The 25275-nt window shown below is 46.1% G+C and overlaps 1 protein-coding gene and 1 long non-coding RNA gene across 2 annotated transcripts; both read right to left on the minus strand.

The window, feature by feature from the left end:
- Positions 1 to 5814: 5814 nt before the first annotated feature.
- Positions 5815 to 12787, minus strand: LOC135904129 (uncharacterized). The gene is made up of 3 exons (XR_010565021.1): positions 12468 to 12787; positions 8019 to 8572; positions 5815 to 6005 (listed from the first exon to the last, which is right to left on the minus strand). It is a non-coding gene; the product is annotated as an uncharacterized lncRNA (long non-coding RNA).
- A 6804-nt stretch (positions 12788 to 19591) lies between these two features.
- LOC135904128 (uncharacterized) lies at positions 19592 to 21725 on the minus strand. The gene is made up of 2 exons (XM_065434745.1): positions 20812 to 21725; positions 19592 to 19909 (listed from the first exon to the last, which is right to left on the minus strand). Exons 1-2 carry the CDS (start codon positions 21688 to 21690, stop codon positions 19823 to 19825), a joined length of 966 nt encoding a protein of 321 aa, XP_065290817.1. The 5' UTR covers positions 21691 to 21725; the 3' UTR covers positions 19592 to 19822.
- Between the last annotated feature and the right edge of the window lie 3550 nt (positions 21726 to 25275).

Below are 25275 nucleotides of genomic sequence, written 5' to 3' on the forward strand. Positions count from 1 at the left end.
TGATCGCGGTGCCGCACTATGGCAACGCGTCATTGACCGAGGCGGGCGTGAGCGCCGACGGTCTTGGCTCGCGCTTTTTGGACACGGAAGATTCCAGCGCATATCGCCAAAATTCCCGCACGACGTACTCCGCGAGCACTTACAGTGTTCCGAAAGACAGAAGCAGGAGCAGCAGGTTTCCGATGATGGATGGCAACGAAACCGAGGTTCCTGTGATATTCCCGTACTCTCTGTGAAACAGGAACGCTGAAAGGCACTCATGCTAAATGAGGAACTGGTCCTGAGTCAGGTTATCGAAGATGTCATAAACGCAATAGCAAGATGTCACATGTTCTTCCTCGCACTCCTTCTCTCGAAAAGACGTCGTGGATGCGATAGTGATCTAGAGGATGTCGTACTTCGTTTAATAGCTCTGTATTACGCAAAGGAGCGTACTCATATATACTAATGATTGTTGTGAAACATTAAAGCTCCTCGATAGTCATTCCTCACTGTTGTACAAAACGCAGAACCTATCATTGATGGCGTGTCTGAATTGGAAATGCGCTTGAATAGCCGTTGTGGTTGTGCATTATTGTGGCGCATGCGCACAGAGGGGGGGGATTGGCCATGTTGAAGATAACTTCGCATGAAGATTCCTTCCTTCTCCCTACTGATAGGCTGGACAAGATCCAAAGAGCACCTCTTTTGTTCTAAGAATAGTGTCAGTGGTCAGCAAACGCTGTTCCACTGAAATTCATGACAAGCGGCTACTCAATAGCAGCGGCGCTTTAAGAAATCGTTCTTAATACTCTAGTCGAGAACCCCTTGGCGTCAAATACATCTACAGCGCAATTGTGAGGATACCATCGATCGCCACTGCACCCGTTTTGACGTCCAACGTCAGCCTCGTCGGATTGCACTCGTTCGACTAGACGGTGGACCTATTAACAGAGGCGAAGATCATAGATGCTTGGCCTCATTTATTATCAAACCAGAAAGCTACGCTTGTTCTGATGACTTAAAGGTCAACATTACAGGACGCTTATAGTCACTCTGCGTTTACCACGCTTCGTGTGATTTGTCTGTCTCCTATTGTTTCCTCCTTTTTTTATATATATCCCTCATGCCTCTTCCTCCGCGTGGGGCAGCTAACTAGATGTCCGTCTACTTAGCTTAATCTCCCTGCATTTCCTTGTTCTCTTTCTGTTTTTAAATCCAGGTAGCCTACAAATATTTTAATAGAACGAGTGTGACTTACGCTCGCTGGTACTGGTTAACAGAGGCTCAAAGGGAACGATTGATACACTTGTCGAGATGTCGCAGCAACGAGGGTCTGTTTCCATAACGTGTGCTTGTAGTAAGCCCTCTTCTCACAAACGCGGAAGGCCGAAAATGAAGGCGAGGTAACCTGTATATTGAACTGTTCTTCTGGAACATAAAACGCTTTTCGCCCGCTTCGTGCCCATTCTTTCTTTGTGCCCATTCGTCCAAGTTGTCTATTCAGGCACATACCTAGAGGTACATACACTGTGGCCCAAGCTGTTGTATAGTCGTTCAGACAGCAGCAGCCAGCATACGCCAAGTGAGGGGAAGAGCCAAAGAAATCTGCGCTTTAATATTTATTCTCATCATTTATAAGCATTATAATTATCAGCAATGGTTCTTTGACATATTTCCTAAATTTCAGAACAGTTCCAAGCATCCCCTTCGGTCGTTATGTTTAGTGATGTACTATTATTACCCATGTAATGTCTTCTCTCGAACGTTACAAATTCTTCTTTTTTTTTCATTTTGATTTACCGTCCGTCTCTTGGCTCATGCCCTGTAGTGGATGGTGCTAATACATGTGGATCCAATTAAAAAACTGACCAACCAACTTGCCGCCTCTTGCTGGCTTATGCTACGAGCACGAGAAAAGACGAAGACGCGAAACATCGAGCATTGCCGTTTGCCTCCATGTCTCTGCAACGACTCAAGAGCAAGACTCGGCTGCCCGGCGTTCGCTCTGTGGCCCTCAAACTTGCGCGTAGCGGAGAACAGGAGTCATTCATGACCCAGACTGACTGGGCGCCGGGGCGCTCAGACGTTCACCTGCTGGACCTGCCCCAGGGTACAGTCACCTTCTCTCCGATCCCCACAGATATCGACGGAGACGGTGGGAGACACGTCGACCTGGTTGATGGACCCAACCTGGATTCGAGCTCGCACCTCCTCGTTATCCTGTTCCTTACGGTCGGCGCCCTGACTGTGATCGCGACTGTCCTGGCCCTGCTAGACGTGCCATTCGCTTCTCGACGCGCTGCCAGGACACCACCGCCGAACTACGGACGTGCCGCAGTCTTGGGAACCGACGTAGGCCCAATGATGCCCGAAGTTGACGAGGCTGAGCTGCCTACGAAGGCGGACGCACACCCGACATTGGTTGTGAGGTCGTCGGGCTTTCCTCTTGCCGGCCACAAAACAGCACTTCCCGAAGCGAGTGACCACGGGGTGTCACCTTCAAGGCCTACGCCTTCTTCGAGAATGACTAAAAGATCCCCGTCTGCGTGCACTTCTGTTAACGACGGCAATCCCACATCCGCTGGAGGAACTGTTAATATAACTGACGGTTGAACGTATCTTACCATGTTCGATACATTGTGCATGTGCAGTTGATGATGATTATTTGAGTTTATTGGCACAAGGGCCAGTTGTGGCCCAAGAGCGCCAAGTGCATGTGCTGTTTCAAACATCCTAAACTCCGAGTCAAGAAAACATCTGTGAGCAGTTACTTTAAATAATCTGCTTTCTATACTACGGGGTGTCACCGTAATCAGCTGTCATAGAGCTAAAGTAGTCAAAATGCGTTGTTTAAGCTTAGTTGCTTGAACAAATACGTAACAAGAGAACGCATAGCTGCTACAAGAGCCACTCTATGGCAGCTCACTTTGCTTTTAAGTGCATTCTGAAGCGCACATCATCATGCGCTTTGTGGATACATAATGCCGCAGTGAGGAAGCTACAGATGGCGCCAGAGAATCGGCGCGATTATTTGAGCCCATGTGCTTCTTTTAGTCGGTACGCCGTCTTCTCAGTCTCGGGCGCCTTGTCATGCACCCATACAAGCCTTATAGCGTCTGTTTCACGGCAAGGTAGAGCACAGTTCGAATCCCTCTTTGTTGTTTGCCTGCTTGTGATAACGTAGTTTCCAAGACTCTGCTCTGACGCATCTTTCCTGGAGGCGTCAAATCTCGCGAGGTAGCGTTCGCTGTTTTACTGAGCGGCAAAGTTCAGGGTCTGTGTTCACAAAAATGAACGTACTTGAGTCCCATCCATTATTAATTATCGTCGCCCTGATCGCCTCGTTATCACGTCGATCGATATCAAGAGTGACTGGAGCCCGAACACTGACCAATGATTAGGATGCTCTACCGTAGTTTTTGTGAATACGGGCACAGCTTTGCACTTAACAACCACGCAGTGGGGGGACTTCATATACGAGCCACCAATTTTAACGTGTTCTGCGATCCCAGTGCTTTGAGCTCTCCACAGAAGAGCATGCGCTATACGAGCGTAGAATTCGGATTGATATTAGCGGACATAATATTACTCCGCGAATTTCCTCTTGCTTACTTTTTCACTTTACAATTCATTTCTCATAAGAGAACTCAGTTACACAAAGGATGCCCAACCTCCAAGCGTCCCTGCCTTTCCTCTTCTTTTTTTTTTCTGAGCAAGTGCTGACAGCAATTCTCCTGTGTGCCTTCAAACACAAATATATTTCATACGCGTCCACCTTTAACTTAGGAAAGTCAACTTGAATAGCTCCGTACTTTGCCTACACAACACATATACTGGGTGTCCCAGTTAACTTTGACCAATATTTTAAACATACCGAAGGGCTCTAGAGAAATTGTACCGACTGCATAGCAGCTGCATTCGTGTGTACTTACAGCCAATATTTTTTTCATCAGGAAGTATTAACTAAGCAATTGCTTTTCATTAGCGAACTTTTTAATTATTGCTTGAATCGCAAAGATATCAATTACAATGTGGTAAGGCACCTCAAATAACTTCCGAATCAAGCATTCGTTTCGAGCTCAGCTTTGTCTCATTGATTTTTTCGATAAAAAACAAAAGCGCGCGAAACATCCAAAATATGAAATAGATACCCGCTCGTGCACCGCTGCTCAAGCGCTCCCAAGCGAGTAGCCACGTATACAGAGCTTCACTAGTGGCGGAAGTACGATACAGGGCGTCGCACTATGTGATGGTCGCGGCATTATGAGAACACACCACCGACGCATTGATAAGCGTAGCGGAGCCGTAAGGGGAGGAGGGGCGGATTTCGAAACCGTGAAATCGTGACGAGGCACTTGGGACTGTAATTTTGCGCACTCACCTTGTTCTGTACATAGGCGTGCCCGGAACGTATGTTCCTTTTCTTCCGTTTAGCAGTAGAAACAAGCCTACGCAGGCTATGTCAATCTAATGCGTTTTGGCGATCCGTACGGCAGGCATATGCTTTTGTCGATTACGTAAATCATTTTTGCTTGGCGAGTCAGTGCGTAGATAATAACGGGAGATCTCAATGGTACCACACCATTGACCTGCTCTTCAAGAAGACAGTCATACCCTTCACGAATGATCAGAAGGCTAAAATTATCCTGGCTCTAGGAGTGGCGCACAGCGACAACAGGAATTACTAGCAGTAAACAGCGCTGACAACAGGGCAAAGGGAGGGGCACGGACAACAGCGCTGACTAACAACCAAGTGTCTTTATTCTTTCAGTTAGCATATGCATACTCCGCCGCTATCTCAAAGCACAGAATCAACAGAATTCAGCATATGCAGGGGCGAAAATTGCAATTAATGCGACAGGAAGGCAATCTCCTTCGGCAGGAGAGATATAGAGGGAAGGCTTACACATGCTTCGGCGCTAATATGAATGTGGAAAGCTTCGAAAATCAGACTTGTGCGGTCATCGCGGTATTTTGACAGATAGGCCACATCCTTAAAAGACGGCTTGCAGCTGCATTCATTGTAATGCAGTGATAACTGACTATCTCTACCTCGTTCTTGAAGTTTGTTTTGAGTGTTCGTGCATGTCGTCATTGATGCACCACCCCGTTTGACCGATATAAAAACGCTTCCATGAAAAAGGAATCTTATAAACCACACAGTCACAACTGTCACTGTGTGGTTATAACAGTCACTATGTGGTTACAACAGTCACAGACTGTGTGGTTCTTTGGGTGGTTATTTGTGTGGTTTTGTGTGGTTTTATTGGTTTTTTGTGTGGTCATTTAAGGTGACCTGCAACTTTGTAATTGACCTGTTTGGCATTCAAGCAATAATTAAAAAGTCCGTTAATTAAAAGCAATTAATTAATACTTCGTGATGAAAAAATACTGGCCGTTAGTACACACGACTGCCGCTACTATGCAAACGGTATGATTTTTCTACAGCTCTTGTTTTTCTTTTTTTATTATTAATCTTGGTCCAAGTTAACTGAGGCACCCGGAATATAGGAGCAGGCTTTGCCATACGCTTATGCAACACGCACACAGGGTAGTCAGGAACGGTGAGAAACTCGAACCATCTTAATGTTGGTTTGAGCATAATCGAAATCAGCGCCTTATTGCAACAGGGGCATTTGTAAGGTTAACGAAAATACGACATTGCGCTGTCCGTGCAGTATCGTAGTGCGTCGTCATTATATTTAAGGGAGTTACCCAAGGTGTTTCACAGAAAAGAATAACAAATAACGTGAGGAATTGTTGGTATTACACTGGAAAGATAGGATAAACGTTCAAGCTTCCAGAATAGGTAATAACTGAACTATTCCGCAATTCACTCAATTTGTTTTTTATAATGAACTAGACATTACGTGTTACGAAACAAACGGCGAGACAGTCCATGGGAGTCATGAGTAAAGGTCTTCTGCCGGCACCAATAAATTAAATCCCGCTAGCTTGTCAGCAGGTGCTCGAGATGCGTCGTTAACTCCAGCCGGAGCTCGAGTGGTTTTCCTGCGGTGAATCTGTGGAAAGCGGCAACAAAGCGCGACTCGATAAGTAAGACGAAGCGCATCATCGACAGGCGAATGGCATGTGAGTGGAGCGCAGAAACATTGTTCTAACTATGCTATGGTGATATCGCGCTAAGTCTAATGGCAATGGTATACGTGAAGCACCGAATTCGTCGAAGCACGCTTCTGTATATCCCACAGACGCATGCGCGATCTCAAAGCAAATGCGCAAGCCCACACGAAAACTCTTATACAAAATATGATGATAGACTACAAACACATTTTATGTGACATCACAGGCTGCGTTTCGGTGCACCCCTGAATATGCGAGTCGAAGTGTAATCCGAACGACGAAGAACAAGTCTGCGATTCTAACGAAAAATATAAAAATGCTCGGGCTGGAGGTACCTAGTCGCACAAAGCAGTAGAAGAGTTCAATATTATCATCCTTAAATACACTGTCATTGTGCGTTTCTGCTGATTACTTGATTGGCCAATCGAGCGATGTAAAAATTAACAGAAGGTAAGGCCTGGGGTTTCACCTGCCAACACATTCACCTTGTGAAGAGGCACACCGTATAGTATGCAGGGAAGTGCGGATTAATTTTGACCACCCGGTGCACGGTAGACGAGCGTTTCTTGCATTTCGCCCTCATCGAAATGCCGCCGCAGTGGCCGGGACTTGAACCCGCGACCTCATGTAGTGATGGAATGTCGAAATATACACGAAGACGGTCAGTCACGCCGCGAGAAAGGAGATCTCTACACTAATTACAAGTTTCCTTACCTGCTTAACTCAGACGAAAATTTTACAACACTGGCTCTTTTCCATTTAGCTATAATGTGTGCTTGCGCTAATTTTGCAACACCCCCAGCTGGGGTTCAACATAAAAGAATGCTGCTACATTCTCATAGTTGCCCATTAAAAAGCTTAACTTGACCTCCTTCTGCTGCATTAGAAGCGGCTAGTATAAGGAGCACATCGCTTTTTGTTCTTTAGGTTAAGAAGACGCAGAACAAAAGCACTAAGAAATGCTACATTGGTATACTGCACTTTCTGAATAGCATATAGGTCACATGTAGTGACAGACATTCGGGATACCTGCGGAAGGCGGCGCCGTAGCAGAAGAGACGCCGAGCTGACACCTTTAAATTACCGGTACAGTCTTTAAACGGGAAGAAAGGGGGTTCACCGAGGGGCCCGATTTTTATTGGGCATATCATAATAAGCCAACAAACACTGACACCAAGGACAACATAGAAGAAGGTTTGATGCGAAGGTTGTGGGATCGTTCCCCTCCGGCGGCAAGTTGCTTTTTAATCCACTTTCATATCCATTCATTTATCGTTTCTTTATTTCATTTATTAAGCACAAGTAATTTCCCCCATGTTGTCCTTGGTGCCAGTGTTTGTTGGCTTCTTATGATACGGTACAGTCTTTGTCGCGCCACAAATTGTGGCAACTGGCGGGCAGGGTAGTCAAGCGTTTATATTATTAGGCTTGTACGCGAAAATGAATTATTTAACCTTATGGACCATTTGTGTTCCTCTTGCTAAGTGCTAAATCATGTCCATACCCGAGAGGGCCATAGCTTCGTGTGCACTGTGCTCTCACCGCTTAGTTTGTGTTGAAGCGAGAGGCAGCACGAACGTCAATTCGTTCGGTGCTGCTTCCACTCTTCCACACGCCAGCGTTTTGACAGCGAGTGTCCGCGCTCATCAACTGTGATGTGTTTTTTTTATGTTTGCCTGTGCGCGCGTGGCACCATGCTTGTTAACTTAGTAAGCGAGTTCTTACGAGTTTGTACTGCCGCTTAAACTACTACCCTTCCTTCGTATAGAGCTCTACTAATTTGCTATCGCAATCGATGCTTCGGCTTTCGGTAGAAACAGCGACTTTCTTTACAAAGAGCCTATATATGCCTCACTTATCGGAGCACGTTACGTGCAAACTGGTGCACTTGACAAGGAAGGTTTTTCTTTCTGTTTTTTTACGTGTAGGATGCTTCTAAGTCCACCACTTACATGGGGCCTCGGGTAAAGCTTGTGCCGCCTCTTAGGTTTACCCGAGCCTCTCGTGTTGGACTCGACTCGCCTGGCACGCTTTATGCTCCATCCAGTGGTCTTCAATGTCGAAACGCCTTCGGAAGGTTCGCCCTGGACGACAGAGTCTGCCTGGCGAGTCGGGCCGGCGTCGATGTCTTGTTCTGCCTCACCCGAGACCTCGTCGTATTTAGATGTAGCCGAAGTCTCCGTTAGACTCGAATCTTTTGTCTTTGGCAAAATCACATCGGAGCTTCCAGGTTCAACGCCGATCCTGATTGATGGCATGGGCGCCGCGCTGTTCTCTAAGTGGAGCACGGCTTCTCCCTGGACGCCGCCTGATTGCGAGCCCAACCCTGTGGCTTGGCTGCTCAACGTGGCTGCAGTCACAAGCCAGAGAAAGGCGCACAAACCCAGAGTGATGAATGCGATGGTCAGGCCACCAATGGCTTCGTCGCCGAGAGTGCGCTTTTTGAGCAGTGCTTCTGTCGAAGTTGATGGCTGTGGCTGCTGCGACCCATTGTTTCCGTAGAGCACTGCAGGACATAACGTAGAGAAGAGCGCAATAGGATGGATAGGGGGGATAGTTGGTATTGCACTACTGTATCGAAACTTGCAGCGCAGCAAAATGCGATAGACGAAGAAAGGTGCACGCAACACAAGCGCTTTGTGCTGCGCTTGTATTGTGTGTGCCTTTCTTCGTTTGTATACAGTCTTTTGCTGCGCTCCTTAAGTTTCGATACAGTAATAGCGTAGAGAATTTGCACGCTGCTGCGCTCACAGCTAGTAAGCCTGCTGCTCCCGCACAGTTTCTACTAGACTTCAATCTGAACGGCTCGCGAAGAAAGAAAGGCTGGGGCGTAGTATTGTTTTCGTAGAGAGTTGGGGGAAACTTCAAACGTTTTTTAATGCGAAGGCATTATGTGCCCCGTTACGTGAAAATTCATCCTAGTCGGCGACGTGACCGAAGGATGGTATCAAAAACGGCTGACTGCGCAAACAGTAAAACAGCACGCCGACAAATGCTTGGATTGAGGTCAAATTTCCCAGGAAGCTTCTTGCAAAGAAAATAAATCAACGGCTTTGAAAAGAAAATATTGTAAATTTTCGTCAAGGAGGAACCGGATCCCGGACCTCCGGGGTGCGAGACGAACACGCTTTCCCGACGCCATGGTGACTCTATCCACGGTTCAGGTCGACTACAGGTGTGCCTATTCTGTGCGTCATTGCACATGATGGTGCCGCCAATGGGTAGGAGGTGGGGGCACGTGACATGTGTATGAATTGAGTGTATCAAATAAAAAGCATTAATGTCCACTTGAATGCCGCTGAGCGGTACTTCGAGTTATGAGCTCCTCGCGGGCAAGCGAGTTCGTTGAAATGGTTGGCGGGTTGTGATTAGGCCTTACCGAGGCGCGGTTAGAATGGAGGCGAGAGCTTGCGCGCACAAGGAACGCGCGGAAAGAAACATTTCACCAAAGGTACTATAATGCTTTCGCATTCTCACACGTAAGCAGTCTTAAGTGTCTCTGCCGAATTTGGTTGACTGATGTATGGCAACTAGCGTATGTGTATTGAACTGTCATTCGCAGCAATGTTTGGAGACGTGTATGTATCGTAGAACCATAATATCGATCACTTTGCTCTTCAATGAAATTCGATAAAATTTTATTCTGACGTTTTACGTGCTGCAACCATGATCTAACTATGAGGCACGTCGTAGTAGGGAGCTCCGTATTAAGTTTGACCGCCTGCGCTTCACTGATCTGCGCCTATATCTAAGCACACGAGCGGTTTCGCATTTCACCCCCATCAAAATGCGGTCGCGGTGGCCGAGATCGAAAGCACGACCTCGAGCTCAAGAAATTTGGAGTTTTGCGTGCCAAAACACGGTCTGATTAAGATGTATGCCGTAGTGGAGGACTCCGGATTAATTTTGACCACCTTGGGTTCATTAACGGGCAGCTAAATCTAAGTACACAGATGTTCTTGCATTTCCCCCCTATCGAAGTGCAGCCGCCGTGGCCGAGGTTTCATCCCGCGACCTCGTGCTTAGCAGCGCAACACCAAAGCCACTAAGCAACGACGGCGGGTCAAGCCATGGAGCTCAACAGCGGTACGCCATAGTCACTAAAGTAAGAACCATATTTAAGAATTTAGCAAATTATATAACACAGTGACATTGGGAAAAATCAAACTGCATAAAAACTTGCGTGAGGGTCACGTTCCCAAGTCTAGGTATTGTCCTGTCTATATCGACACTGAGCGCGTCCCATTTTCCCCCATTCATGCCTACCTTGTGTGCGTGTCGCATAAATTTTAAGATGTTCTTTGGCATGCAATACGTGCCATTTGCGTCCCGCAGAACCGCAGCTATCCTGTTCTCATCGCACTAATGACTCAAGAGGGAAGAGACTCTGTTCCCAAAAACACGGCCCGAGCACAGCAAGCGCTTACCAATCGCGAATTGCCTATAGTACTGGAGGTTGTGCCGATGATAAACATATTACGAAAAGACCATTGTTCGGAGGTTATTTCGCGTTAGCTGCGTTCGGCAGCAGTTCACTACCGCAAAACAGGTGTGCGCGTGTTGGTGTTAGTAATGTGTTTGCTTGTGCTTGTCGCATTAAAGTACCTGTAAACAGGCACGTGTTAAGTTCGAATGCAGCTGTTGAACTATTATTCCGGGTCCTGTAGAGTTCCAATTCAAGGGTACTTCCACCTGAGCTGTGCTTCCACCGAAATTTAATCTGTATTTTGTTTGGATATGCTGGTAGCCCGGCGTAGAGTATTACAGGTGAGCTGATTAGGCTGTTTATTCTCCACTTTATTTACCGTTTCACGGTTAGCCTGTTCCTTCACCAGCGGGTGGTCTGGTATACTACTGATGTGTGAAGTTGTAGTTGTAAGCGTTTGGTAGTGTTGTAGATTCCGCGTGTCACCTCCATGACCTTATCGTCGCACATTCTAAAACCAATATTCGAATACCCCTGTATGAAATCCTACGTTCGCCAATTACTTTTAGTAACGGTAACTTCATCGTCATCATATAACGTCATTTTAAAGCACCACAATGACGGCAACTACAGCAAACGAATCCCACTGCGTATCATGTAATATTTTAAAATGACAGTATTTGATTAAAATATGTTAAAAGCCGCATGTTGCGAATGAAATTCTTAAATGTCTATGGATGTTATACAAATTTCGTAATATAAGCGGCAACCAGTATGCAAGCGTTATGGTCAATTACGAATACTAGAGAAGTCGTGCACAGCTGCCGTTCCAAAAACGGCCAGTCATTCGGAGCACTAGTGGAAAATCAGAATGATGTCGTAAACTGCAGACATCAACGTGTGCACTTCAGTTTGAGATTATGAGCCTCTAAAAGCTTTTCGTTTGGCCAGATTAAGGATAAAACGTGGCACCTGCATAAAACTAAGTTTACACTAGACAAGAACTTCGCGATCTGATTTGGAGGCACGTTGTAGTGGAGGTCTCCGGATTAACTTTGGTCACCTGGGTTTCCTTACAATCATCATCATCATCATCATCATCATCATCATCATCATCATCATCATCATCATCATCATCATCAGCCTGGTTACGCCCACTGCAGGACAAAGGCCTCTCCCATACTTCTCCAACTACCCCGGTCATGCACCAATTGTGGCCATGTCGTCCCTGCAAACTTCTTAATCTCATCCGTCCACCTAACTTTCTGCCGCCCCCTGCTACGCTTCTCTTCCCTTGGAATCCATTCCGTAACCCTTAATGACCATCGGTTATCTTCCCTCCTCATTACATGTCCTGCCCATTCCCATTTCTTTTTCTTGATTTCAACTAAGATGTCATTACCTCGCGTTTGTTCCCTAACCCAATCTGCTCTTTTCTTATCCCTTAACCTTACACCCATCATTCTTCTTTCCATAGCTCGTTGCGTCGTCCTCAATTTAAATGGAACCCTTTTCGTAACCCTCCAGGTTTCTGCCCCGTACACGAGTACTGGTAAAACACAGCTGTTATAGACTTTTCTCTTGAGGGATAATGGTAACCTGCTGTTCATGATCTGAGAATGCCTGCCAAACGCACCCCAGCCCATTCTTATTCTTCTGATTATTTCAGTCTCATTATCCGGATCTGCAGTCACTACCCGAGGTTTCTTTACCATGCACCCAGAAACGCCAGAGGTTTTCGTTCCGTCTCATTCACCGTTCTTGACGGTGCTCCTCATCGCGCCAGCGTTCCGAGACGCCTTGTACGCCGCGCTACACTTTGCTGTAACTTTCAACGCTTCTCCTATACGGGCGAGACTGTCAATTTTATGTTACCACACAAACTGTCTCATTTAAGGAAAATGACATAAAACGGTGCCGCGACAAGCTAATACTCTGCTCGCTGAAGTGGTGCACAAGTTCAAACCCAGCTCACGATGGTGAGAAGCTCACAGGGCAGCAATCCTTGCTCGTGGCGGTAGTGGCGGCGGCGGCCTCAGCGTGGCTGTGGGCTGCATTCGTCCAGCCCAATGAGGGACAGCAACAGCATCTGCGGAGGTCGGGGCGAACGTCAATGTCGACGGTGAAGCCGGACCGAAACCCGTAGTTGCGAGGACCTCCGGGAAAACCGTCGAAGACTGGAATAGTTGACTGGGCCGAATTCCAGGCACCTGACTTGCTGCGAAAATAGCCCTTCATTTTTGCGGAATGCGCACCTGCATGGACGCTCTGCTCTTGTTCCAGAGTAAATGGCACGAACCCACTGCGGCGATCAAGGTGGATACTCGGATAGTTGCAAAAAAAAACGGGAGACGAAATTGAAAATATAATGAAGAAACAGACAATAAGGGGAAAGAAAATGAATGTGTAAACGATAATGAGCAGTACAAGAAATTTAAAATCACCTATATGGATGGCATTCGGCCTTTGAGAACGAGGGTGGTCTTATTCTATATAAAAATGAAATAAGTTTATTTATTTATTCAAATCTATGTCACCCAGTGTGTGCTACTTCAAGCTGGAACTCATAGCTCGACACTCGTATTCCTGGGGCCGCGTGTGTTTCACCTGTGTTTCCTTAAACAAATATGATCTATTTTTTTCGTACGCAGTGGGCATGCAAAAGCACTGAAAGGGGCAAGGAGTGGGCGCTGTCTTTTAAAACAGCCTTAGGAACCAGTTGACATCAAGCGAAGCATACCGATGCAAAGGCGCTTGACTGCAATGCATAGGCATGCGCAGACTGATTTGCCGTGCTAGGTGGCACTTAGTTTGAGCGTGTAGTAGCCGACAAGAAATTCCCGCAAAGAAGTGCAATTCACCAAGTGCATGCTAAAAGAAGAAAATTCTTCACGGCTCTAGTCCGAGTAGTCGCCGCCTGCTAGATGCGCAGCAATTTATACGACAATATAGTTACTATTATTTTTTGTCGTCTTGTTGGTGTTGCTGCCGCGGATGTACTGGACCGATTGAAAGCATCATACTTCGCACCCGTACAGAATCTGCAAAGTATTACACAGATGTTCTTCATAAAAGAATAGAACTGAAACTTTAAAAAAATGCTCAAGCCCTTTACCTCAAAGGAGCCAATGTCCTTGATAGAAGAAATGATGCCGGAGGCGTGCCAACGCAGTGAGGGCATGAATGGCCAGCGACATCGCGAACAACTCGGGAATTCCCGTGAAAAGCAGAGCACCTAGCTGTAAACACCCTTGAAAATGCGCCGCACAGCTGGAAAAGTAGGAAGAAAATGAAACGAAGCAGAAGTCGTGACGTAAATCTCTGTTGGTCACTCAGTTCAAATATGGGTGAATGCAGCAGATGAAAGGCCCGTCGAGAGAACGAAAGAAAGCTGGTTTCATTCCTAGGAAAAGTGGAGCTTGCCTCGTCGGACCGTGGCGTCACAACATTTCATTTTCTTATTTATCAGCTGCTTCCGAACTCTTGTCAAGATTCTTAGCGTAGAATAGTTCATAGACAGCGCTTTACTATCTTTGTATAACCTACCTTGCTGACGTAGCTGGGTAAATGCCCCTTTATATATAACCTGTCGCAGAAACTGAGAGGCATGTGGCAGTATTGGCCAAGATAATGGACGGTGAGACGGTGTTGTTTCATACCACACGTATAGGACCTTCGTCTCTCTGCTGCTGGTTGCGAAGAAATGGGGCGATTGTAATTTGAGAGTGAACTCTTGAACTCGACTGAGGGGAAGGTTGCCGAGCGGGTAGGTGGCAGGTTTGAACAGTGGCGAGAATATGTATACACGATATTTATTTTTACTTGCTCATTTCACTTGCGCGCTCGATTTAGCCCTGCTCTCGGCGAGCGAATCCCCTGCTTCTCCTTCTGTCCCTCTGCCACTACTGGTCTCTAGTTCCTTCAAAAGATGCATAGCGTTACCTATTACGTTACGATACCAGCAATTGCACTGCATTGCACTGTAAATTAAAAAAAATATATTTGTAATCTCTAGTTTCAGTTCATTGCTTATTATCTGATTCAGAAACAATTTGATTGCGTCTGTTCATCTGGAAATCTGGCAGCCTTACAACTCTGACAGTGTACAGCGTATAGAAGATAGAGAAGAAGATTACAAACAGCCTCAAGGATGATTCCGTCATGGGCGTTCTCGCGTCTCGCCAGGAAGAAGCCCAGCGTGACGCCCACCGCAGGCCCCGGTCGCCGCCAGGAGTCTCTCAGAGACATCCGACTTCCGGGACTGGAGACGGGCTGCATCGAGGCAGCGCAGACCTCCAGATACCAGCTGCGCAGTGTCAACGACGACTTCACCGAGGGTCCTCACCCTCCTTGGGCGCAAGTGGCGTTCCTGACGCTGGTGACGCTCGCCGTCCTGTGCACGACAATGTTGGTCCTGGTGAGCTTAGACTTGCCCTTCCTGCGTTACGCTGCCGTTAAGTCGACGGACGGGCAGCACAATGCCAGTAACACTGCGCCTCCTGTGCACCTATATGATGGCCACAGCAACTCTACTTCACCTGCGGACGATGAGCATTCTCTGCTCACAAGCGACCTGAACTATGCCGATACGTCTACCAGTTCGTACAATGATACGGCAACAGAGGCCGATGGACGTACCACACTTGAAGACTAGTTTTTCTTGAACCTGTGCCAATGGTTTTCCACCTCGTCATTCCGCGTGCTTTCGTGGCATATAAACACCTGCACATGCCAAAACTTCGTAAGCGTGACATATATAGAATTGTAATGCACACTAAAATGAACAGTAGACATATAACTAAGAATAAACTGGTTTACGATATTTTAGTTACGGCTTGAGCTACTTTCTTTAACTGAACGGTGTCGGTTTGTAGATATGATTGTTTGCCATGATTGTTGATATGGGGCAATAAATGAAAGCTAATCGCGGAAAAAAATATTCAAAACGACATGAATTAATTTTTAAGGTGACTTGGAAAACTCATTTGCTACTTGCGGGCGTCCATAACTTCTGCTACAGTGCGACAAACTCGCCCTTAAAAATGAAAGCCAGATTTATATTCCAGCACGACAGGAGAAAGAAATGACTGATGTCGCAATCCACCCACTAATATACGGTCTGAACGCATTTGCTTCGCTAGATATTTGGAGAAGATCGGTTCTTGCACGCAGACGGTGCAACGGTGCTTATTAATATTTTTGCTTATTTTAAGAACATATAACAATAATTTCCCATTATCACATTCAAAGTTCGGCAGCCGACGAATTCGGAATGCGTCAATATCGTAAGACAATTTTTGTGCTTATATATATATATATATATATATATATATATATATATATATATATATATATATATATATATATATATATATATATATATATATATATAATGAAGGCGCTGTGCCTTTCACTCGATGCTGTGTCAGCCCATTTTTTCAAACTGCTCTACATGCGATTCTTTCTCTCCCGCAGGTGTGCAAAGATTAAGCGTAGCGCTTGGTCCCTGCAGAGCTGCAGCTAACTTGTAAAAAGTATTAACGCATTCGCAGATTTGTGGTGAAAGATTTAAAAAAATCACGCTTACTCCTTCAGCGTCGAGTCCATTGCGTACTCTAAGCAGCACAACCATCATGCACCCCTTGGCTTAACTTACCAACCACGGTCATATTATTGACCGAACGATCGAGAGAAGCAGTGTTCACGACTGGCTTTCTCTTGGACGCCACAACCTGCTGCCATCACCTGTTGTCACTTTCTTCCACTGCAAGCAGGCGAAATTGTTCACCAGGTGGCAGTTCGAGTAATCGACAACATGGTCAAACTTGGTAGTTTTCTGGTGCATCAGATGCAGCAGCCCTAAACAGCCGCTCCACAAACGTACTCTTCGACAACAAAACCGACGGCAGGTATTGCGATCACCCCATCTCTTTGCCACGGGACTTCGGTTTCATCGGAGGAATACTCTCTGCGTACATTTCAGGTACGTGGGAAGATGAAGGTGAGCTTCGCGGCGCCTTAGGGCGTGGGGCCATAAATCTCGGAGATTATAGAATAATCATCTTCCCCACATTCCGATTGTTGGCACTCGTATACCGCGAGTGCTAGGTTGTCTCGATTAGCGCGCTATCCCCTTAGGGAGAGGACAACTGCGTCATACTCTATGGCGGCCGCCATTTTCGGTTTCCCCGCAGTCGGCGAGAAGTGCGGCGTCTGTAGCCTGCCGAAATCGTCGGCCGCACCGGACTGCCCTATTCCAGGAAAAAGGAAAGACGTGCGCTCTGCTATACTTTGCCTTCATTGAAGCATACAGAAACGAAATGCAGAAGATCGCTGCGTCGAACGAGATATAAACACAGCTTGTGCTAACTATTATACAGGCTTTCTTTTCGCAAAGCGCAACGTGAGGATGCAGATGTGGTATAGTACACCCCCCAATCATGTTCTTGAATGCAGTATATTAAATTAAAGAAAAGAGAAAGAAAGAAAAAGAGAGAACAAGTGATGTCAGCATTCGACATATTTACCCATTCAAGCGCACTTTTTAGCTTTACTTCTAATAGGGAAAGGAGTTTCATATTTTTATTCTACCATTAAAACTAAGAACGTGAGGTTATGACGCAACCGCTTTTCGAGAAGTGCGGTGCGGCAGTGCAGTAGTGGTATGGAGCTCGTACCACAGCTGCGTCGTTAATTTGAACCTAGCTGATCACGATAATTTTTTTATCGGCAAACGAAAGAGCGTTTGCTAGTTCCGCGGCGTCCGTTCCTTCCTTTACGCCTTTGAGCTTCAGCCACCCCCTCATCTTCAGCTTTGCCCTTACCAAGTGGTAAATAAATAGAAAACCTTTCCCACCATTTTCGCCACATAGGAATCGAAAGTTGTGCCCCTGCGGCAGTATATGCAGTTGGGCGCGCTAACCACCGAACTACCGCGCAACATCCGCGGTTCGCCATAATACGGGTGCGACAGTGCCTGGTTGCGTGTGCCACGTAGACTGGGCGCGTCAGCGATTCAGACTCGTTCATCGGAGAGCGTGGATGCCGGCGCTACTTAGGGCGCCCACGGGCGCTGGGAACACCGAGCTGATGCAATGTGGTGCACGGTGAATGCGAGGGCCTTTGCCCAGGATTTAAAAAAATATGTATATGAGGTTTGCAATCTGGTTGTGAGGCACGCCGTAGTGGGGACTCCGGAAATTTGGTCCACTTGGAGTTCTTTGACGTGCACCTAAACCTAAGTGCAGGTGTTTGTCCAGCATTGTGACTGCATATGGCCTCCCGGTGGTTACCCAGCGCTCACTGGGGGCGCAAAAGAAACATGGAGCATGCTTAAGCTTCGCTTTTAAAAGTGGAACGCGATAACACTCAAAGATCCCTGACTGCTTCTCACGCTTCCCGACAACTGGAGCGTACGTAACCATAATGTTTACCGGAAAACGCTGGTCGCGAACGCTATTCAAGAAGGCAGGCTTCCTGGTAGAAACACAGCCTCCTGCGTGGGCCGCGATGAAGCGGAGTTGAGCGCCATCTGTAGTTAATACAAAGAACCGGGCGCACCGCTCCCTCCTGAAATACTTACGCGCAGGCGCGCGCAAACGACAGGCGCCGTGGCCGGTCTATGTATAGTAGAAACAATAAAAGGGAGTTCCTTTGAGTTTTTGTGTAACAGATGTGTGTTTTCTCGTATAGTCAAATTACAATCCGACACTGTCAGATCTGTAGATTGTGTGTAAGTCATGCTTTACGTTTTTTTCGCTATTTTAGCTTGAGAAACTCAATTAGTTCAGTAGCTTTCTTGTGCCATATGGAGAGCCTCGGTATGGGTGGTTCGGAAATATTTTCGAACCCGGCCGGACGCCGACATCGGATTTTCTGCGACACGGGGTCCTTAAACCTTTCGCGTTCGAAGCACTGGCCGCCATGTGGTCTGATTTTCGTGTTTGAATCGCTCAGCCCTGTACATGTATTTCCGAGGCTACAGAGAGAAATGCTGTAGCGTGTAAGGACAACGTGCCCGTATTGCAAAAAAAAATATTTTACAGAAGACCGTGGTGCCCACTGTGAGAACCTGGCTGTGCTCGAACAGTCGCGGCATACGGCTAAATAGAGAGCTAAGGGGACAGCGGCCGTCTCCTTCTGATTACGGCGAAACCGACAAAGTAGGCAGCTTCGTGAAGACAATATCGAGGTAAAAGGACAATTCAGGATATATTGCAATCCATACAAGACGTCAGCTGAGCAGAATGCTTGGAACTCGATGGGAAGGTCGTCTGCGCACAAGAAAATGTAGCCTGGCTTTTTTAGGCGCTTCATGTAATCTACGTTGTCCTTTTCGTAGGTTCACGCAAGAAAAAAGTTAGAAAATAGTGATAACCTGTGCTTTTCCACCTTTGGTTCATAGGGCTATATTTGGTGCCAAGTTGCATAGATGTGCTCCATACGCGGTCTATTCCACGACCTCTAGATGTGTCTTCTTAGCTGTCAACGTAGTACGTCTTCAATGCTGGCCAGCATTGTAGCATACACACTGTTGCTGTTGGAGCGAGCGAGTTCAGAGCCGGAAAAATCGCTTAAATATGGTGCGTTCCTCACTTTATATGTGTTGCCAAGACGTTCGAGCGTTATTCCACAGCATGTTAGTGCGCAGCGTTTCAAGTTCATAACTCCTCACCGAAGTGAAACAGTATGCGTTTCCTCGAAAATTTGATAACGAAGACAAAGTTTTTCAGTCAGCTTGGAACAATCTATGTGCGCCTTATAATTCTGCCATCTTAGCCATCACTTATACACTGGCATCAAGTGTTGTAGTTCAACGTTCAATTCCTTCATTTGGACCTCGAAAAAAAACGTACATTCTATTCATTAAAATTGTGCACAGAGGTATAGACCTAACCAATATGTTAAGAATAAGAATAAGTTGTAGAGCCTGATAATTTATTTTTAAAGGGGGCATGAAGCGCGACCTGCCGATACAGCGGCAGTGACTGGCCCTTTGATTTGGATAGCTTGATTGGGTTGGTCACAAGCACTATGTGAAAAATGAACAAGGCGATGAAGCATGCCTTAAGTGCGAAGTAAATACATTGCAAGAGGATACAGGTTCTGAGTTTTATTACTATAAATTCAAAAGTCATGTAGCCGTCCGCTGCAATCACAATTGCGTCACGAAGATTTGGAACATTAAAGAATAGTTATATGTTGTGAACAATGGTGTAGGATGTACTGAAAAACACGTTTAAGTTTCCCTTGTTTGAGCAAAAAAGTTTACTCTAAATATTTTCATAGTGATTACGGGAAGAAATTAAAGCAATGTGTACAAATTAGGATCTATCTTGAAGTGTCAGTGACCTCGCTTGTCAGGACCAAAACATCGTTCGCGTCGTCATCGTCCCGTTGAACTGCATGACGATGAATCTGAAAAAGAAAGTTGGTGATACTGGGATTACGTTTTATCACAGGCAGTGCATGCCACGACTTCGAAGTAAGGCGTATATGCGCGTGCAGAAAATAGAATGGGCATGCCGAAATCCAGAGATTACGAGGCTCGTTTTCCTTACCGCGTAAATAATGAAATATTCATAATTCGGTCAGAGCCCGCCAGGATGCAATGTCAACAACAAAAAAATAAATGCAGTAGATCCAACGTCCCCTGTGCGAATCAATATGTAGCGAAGCTCTCCGTAAATGCAGAAGCAGAGTTGAAACACGTGTTTATGTTTATTCAATGTGATTGCAAAGGGAAATCAAACACATTATTAATATTCGCGAGGGTTGTAATACACCTTCCAACGCAACGAACGTTGTAGGGGTACAAAGAGGCAAGCTGCCTTTCGCGCCATTTGTTTCGGGTACCCGATCTCCCCTTGAAGGCGCAGATGCGACCGTCCATATACTGATACTGATATACAGCCTGATACTATATCTTTCTCCGCTCCCATCGCAGGTCTCCACGTCGCACCCTATCGCGGTCCCCTCGCCCTCTCTACCAGGGCACGCGATGGGAGCCATCTAGTGTGAGCCATCGCTCCTAGATGGCGCCGCTCTTCCTCATACGAGTTTTTTTCTTTTCTTTTTCATTGTTTAACCTAGGTAGAATATTAGGCAGTATAGTAGCAAGAGCTTGGTGGCGCAACCCACCGCCCCGTTCCAAAGGGGACGCTAATAACATCCATCCATCCATCCGAGTCCGTCCGAGTGGGAGCTATTCGGCGAGAACGCACGAGCAGCAGCAGCAGACAGCGGCCACGGTCAGGAAGACAGGCGCAGGGGGATTCCCAAAGAAAGCTTCGCTTTAAAAGAAGAGCGCCACTACTTACGTAATGGTGCCGCTGATCCCACTTGGCTGGAGCTCGACGATGGCGCGGCTTCGACGGCGACATTCGGTGCTTGCGGCGGGCACGCCTTCGAGCAATCACCAGATCAGTGTCCTCAACGTCCGACTGCCACTCCGTCACCGCTTCGTCCGTAGTCGAAGCGCCTCCGTCTTCATAATCGTTGTCATCGCGATAAGCCAATGTCGTCTGCATGGCAGCATCACCAACCACAGTGGGTGACGAGTTTGTACTTTGCGTCGTCGGTTGCCTTGATTCGATCGCGATCTCCCCTTCTCTCGCGCGGACATTTTCGTGATCAGAGATGGCAGGCGGTGGGGGCGCTCCGAAGTTTCCCAAATGCAGCCCGCCGTCGCCGTCCTTCACCGCGCCTACGTCGCTGTCCCACAGTTGGTTGCGAATTGACACCGCAAGCCAGACCGTTAAACAGACGAGGAGGCAGAGGGCGAGCATGATGACAAGAGCAGCCCCGCCATCTATGGTCGCCTCCCGTGGTGTCTTGACAAGGTTCGTGGTCAAAGATGCGCCACGAGGACGCCCGTCATTACGGGGAGCGACGGCAAGTCTTGTAGTTGAGAACGTCGTTGGTGACATGGGGCTCAGTGACGCCAGTTCCAGCGGAGCGTGGTAGCTTCCATATGACATGGCAGTAGGCGACGGCGGCACCAGATCGATGGAGGAGACAGATAGCTCACTCGGCAAATCAAGCTCGGGCGAGTCGTGACCACCATATGCAGCATAGTAGGTGCCACTGGTGTGTTGTGCGGCCTTGTAGCGGGAGTTTTTCAAGCTGTCCATGCTGGCGAGATGAGCGAAGGGACCAATATTTGTTGTTGCTATTGACAAGGAAGGCCTACGCGACATAGCCACTACGGGGGGTCGGGTCAAACGGTTGTTGTTATTCTCCTCGGGATTCCCGGCTCATACCCACTATGGGCGATTGCTCAAGACTCGAGTGGATAAAGCTACATGAATATAAAAATTAAATTTCACTTGCGAACTTGTGATAACCGATAAGCTATTCCTTCCCAAATTTTAAATTCTACAGGGCATAACGCTTCTCTTTAGCTCTTTGTACGAAACATTAAAAAGATCAGCCAGTGCGACATTAGCCCTCGTGACATTTTTGCAGAAACACGGCGGACTTGTACCAGTTTGCAGAATCATAGCCAAATTTCCATCGAAGCTGTTTTTTTTTTCGACCATCTGCACTAAAAAATTAGATAGCCTGTATTATGCTACATAATTTAAAGCGTTGCCCGCGTATGACTCGCGAAATTCATTTCAAATTGTGCAAATTTAAACCCGGTGTGAGATTTCTACATCTCCTGACACCTGGAAAGCAGGCTTATAGCGTTTGCCCTACGTCTTACTTATACCGCCTTTACACAGTAATTTTTGCACGAACAACCAACATAACGTAGCCCCCTCGCTTTCGTCTACATGTGCAGTACGTGGCAGCCTCAGTTCCGCCTTGGAAAGCACGCAATTCTACGCGCTTCGTATAACGCATGAGATTAAGTAATAAAGAATGCACTAATTATTTATGAAGCGCATAATCAAGCCCACAAGCGCCATACTTTCGCCACAAGTTATCCTTAACATGCACCCATTTTAATCAAACGTGAACTCAGTGTTACATACGTTTTTCTCATCACAATGGGAATCAAATGCGTTATAAGGGCCGTATAACGCATTCGAGTAGTTGCTTAAAGAATGTTTAGCACATAATTTATTTCCACGCATTTATCTTCCGTTGCACATAGTCCATAATGTTCGCCCCATTCTTAATAAATTTGATTTTGGTAGCAGTTATAGTTCTGCCAGGGCACGGAGCTAAATTCTACATTCATCTTAAACCTTTTTGTGCGCAAACAAACAGAGACGAAGAATAGGAGCAACACAAGCACGAGCGCTCGTCCTTGTGTTGCTCCTATTCTTCGTCCCTGTTTGTTTGCGCACACAAAGTTTTAAGATGAGTCTGTTCCAACTAGGACGACTGGCAGTTATGCTAAATTCTACATGGTTCGTAAAACACTTATGATGATCCGGAGCACCTAAATATGCAAATTATTCCAAACGCTTTAATTAACCCACGCGTTTTAAACTAGGCCTACAAAAAGCCCATAGCATATATCCTGTTTTCGCCAAATATAACCAACGAACCAGGTTTAGTTCATCAAAGGTGCCATACGCCTGTCGTATAACACGTGAAAATATGGATAGCTAGAAGGTTCAGTATCTTTTTTTTTTTTTGAAAAGCTCATAAAATTAAATACGTGACAGTAGGTGAGTCAGGACATGGGAAAGATTGCGGATAGCGGCCGTATAACGCTTTGGGGCACTTGATTAATTAATGTTGTACTAAATGCGGAATTAACCAATTCTCGTGAAACTTTGACCAAACATCAATCGGAATGCGACATATTCTCCCTATTTTGTGGCACGTTCCATTCTTTCAGGACATTGGGCATTCTTCCTACGCAGTTCGCGAAATATGCTTCTCATGCTCTGAAACGCTGTGTCGCTGTTGTGTGAGCAATTTTCTGCAATAACTGTAATTAACTGACACAGTTTCTATTTTAACATGCTTTAGACTTCAATATGATCCCTATCTCAACTAACTATATAGAGGGTACCTTGTTCAATTTTCCGGGAAGACCAGCGAAGCATATCACGTGTTTCGGATAACGGATGAAAATACGGAGAAGCGGAGCATACAGTAACGATCTTCAAAACTCATAATCAAGCTGAATGCTTCAAGCTTTCTGTGCACATCATCCACATAATCGCCTGCATTCTCTGGAAGTATGATTGCGGTCAGTTGACGGAATATGAAGAAATATGACTTCGCAACTCTGCAGAATAATAACCCTCCCCCATGCATGCCTTCTTCTTCTTCATGCATGCATTAATCAGGTAGTCGAGAAATCCGCACTGTACAATAAGCCTCTCTATATGGCTTTAATATATTATAAAAAGGCATTTGATTCAGTAGAGATACCAACAGACATAGAGGCATTACGTAATCAAAGAGTACGGACAACTTACGTAAATACCTTACAAAATATCTAGAGATTCCACAGCTACCTTAATTCTGCACAAGAAAAGTAGAAAGATACCTATAAAAAAAGGGGTCAGACAGGGAAACACAATCTCTCTAATGCTATTCACTGCGTGCTTGGAAGAAGTATTCGAGCTATTAAACTGGGAAGGCTTAGGAGCAAGGATCGACGGTGAATATCTCAGCAACCTTCGGTTTGCCGATGGCATTGATCTATTCAGCAACACTGCAGATGAGTTACAACAAATGATTGAGTACCTTAACAGAGAAAGTGTAAGAGTGGGGTTTAACATTAATATGCAGAAGACAGATAATGATGAATAGCCGGGCAAGAGAACAAAAGTTCAGGATCGCCATTCAGCCTCTAGAGTCTGTGAAGGAGTATGTTTACCTAGATCAATTACTCACGGGGAACCCTGATCATGATAAGGAAATTCACAGAAGAATAAAAATGGGTTGGAGTATATATGACAGACATTGTCAGCTCCTGACTGGAAGCTTACCATTATCATTGAAAAGGAAGGTGTACAATCAATGCATTTTACCGGTGCTGACATATGGGGCAGAGACATGGAGATTGACAAAGAAGCTTGAGACCAAGTTAAGGACCACGCATAGAGCGATTAAACGAAGAATGCTAGGCATAACTTTAAAAGACAAAAAGAGAGCGGTTTGGATCAGAGAGCAAACGGGTATAGCCGGTATTCTAATTCGCATTAAGAGGAAAAAATGGAGCTGGGCCATGTAACGCGCCGGTTAGATAACCGTTGGACCATTACGGTTACATAATGGTTACCAAGAGAAGGGAAACGCAGTAGAGGACGGCAGAAGACTAGTTGGAACAGTGAAATTAGGAAATTTGCGGGCGCTAGTTGGAATTGGTTGGCGCAGGAGAGGGGTAATTGGAGATCGCAGGGAGAGGCCTTCATCCTACAGTGGACATAAAATAAGATTATGTTGATGATGATGATCTACATATTTCTCTCGGGACACTGAAAACACAAGGATGAAGTTTCCGCACCGTTCTAATCGCTCTAAGAGCTGTAAAGGAGCATCAGTCATAATGTTAAGCGCGAAGTGGGAACACGGCCTAAATATTATGTAACTTTGACTTAAATTTTGGTGATAACCCTTGCCTCATGCGGGTTTTCTATTTGGGGCTTTAGTCGTCTGGCCGCCTGAAACTTCATATTTTTGTTATTAGGCTTCAAAAGCGGACACGAACCTTTAAAGATGTTTTCTTTGTCAGGCGCGAAATGTTATAGAAATGTCAACCATTAACACCAGAAGAATTCTTTTTGCGCTAAACATACACTTTCATGTCACACCATGTTGGTTTTGGACCTGTTCTCAGTTCATTACGTTCAACGTGTCCGCCGTCTCGC

Source organism: Dermacentor albipictus, chromosome 1, assembly GCF_038994185.2.
Source record: "Dermacentor albipictus isolate Rhodes 1998 colony chromosome 1, USDA_Dalb.pri_finalv2, whole genome shotgun sequence".
NCBI classification, from domain to species: domain Eukaryota; kingdom Metazoa; phylum Arthropoda; class Arachnida; order Ixodida; family Ixodidae; genus Dermacentor; species Dermacentor albipictus.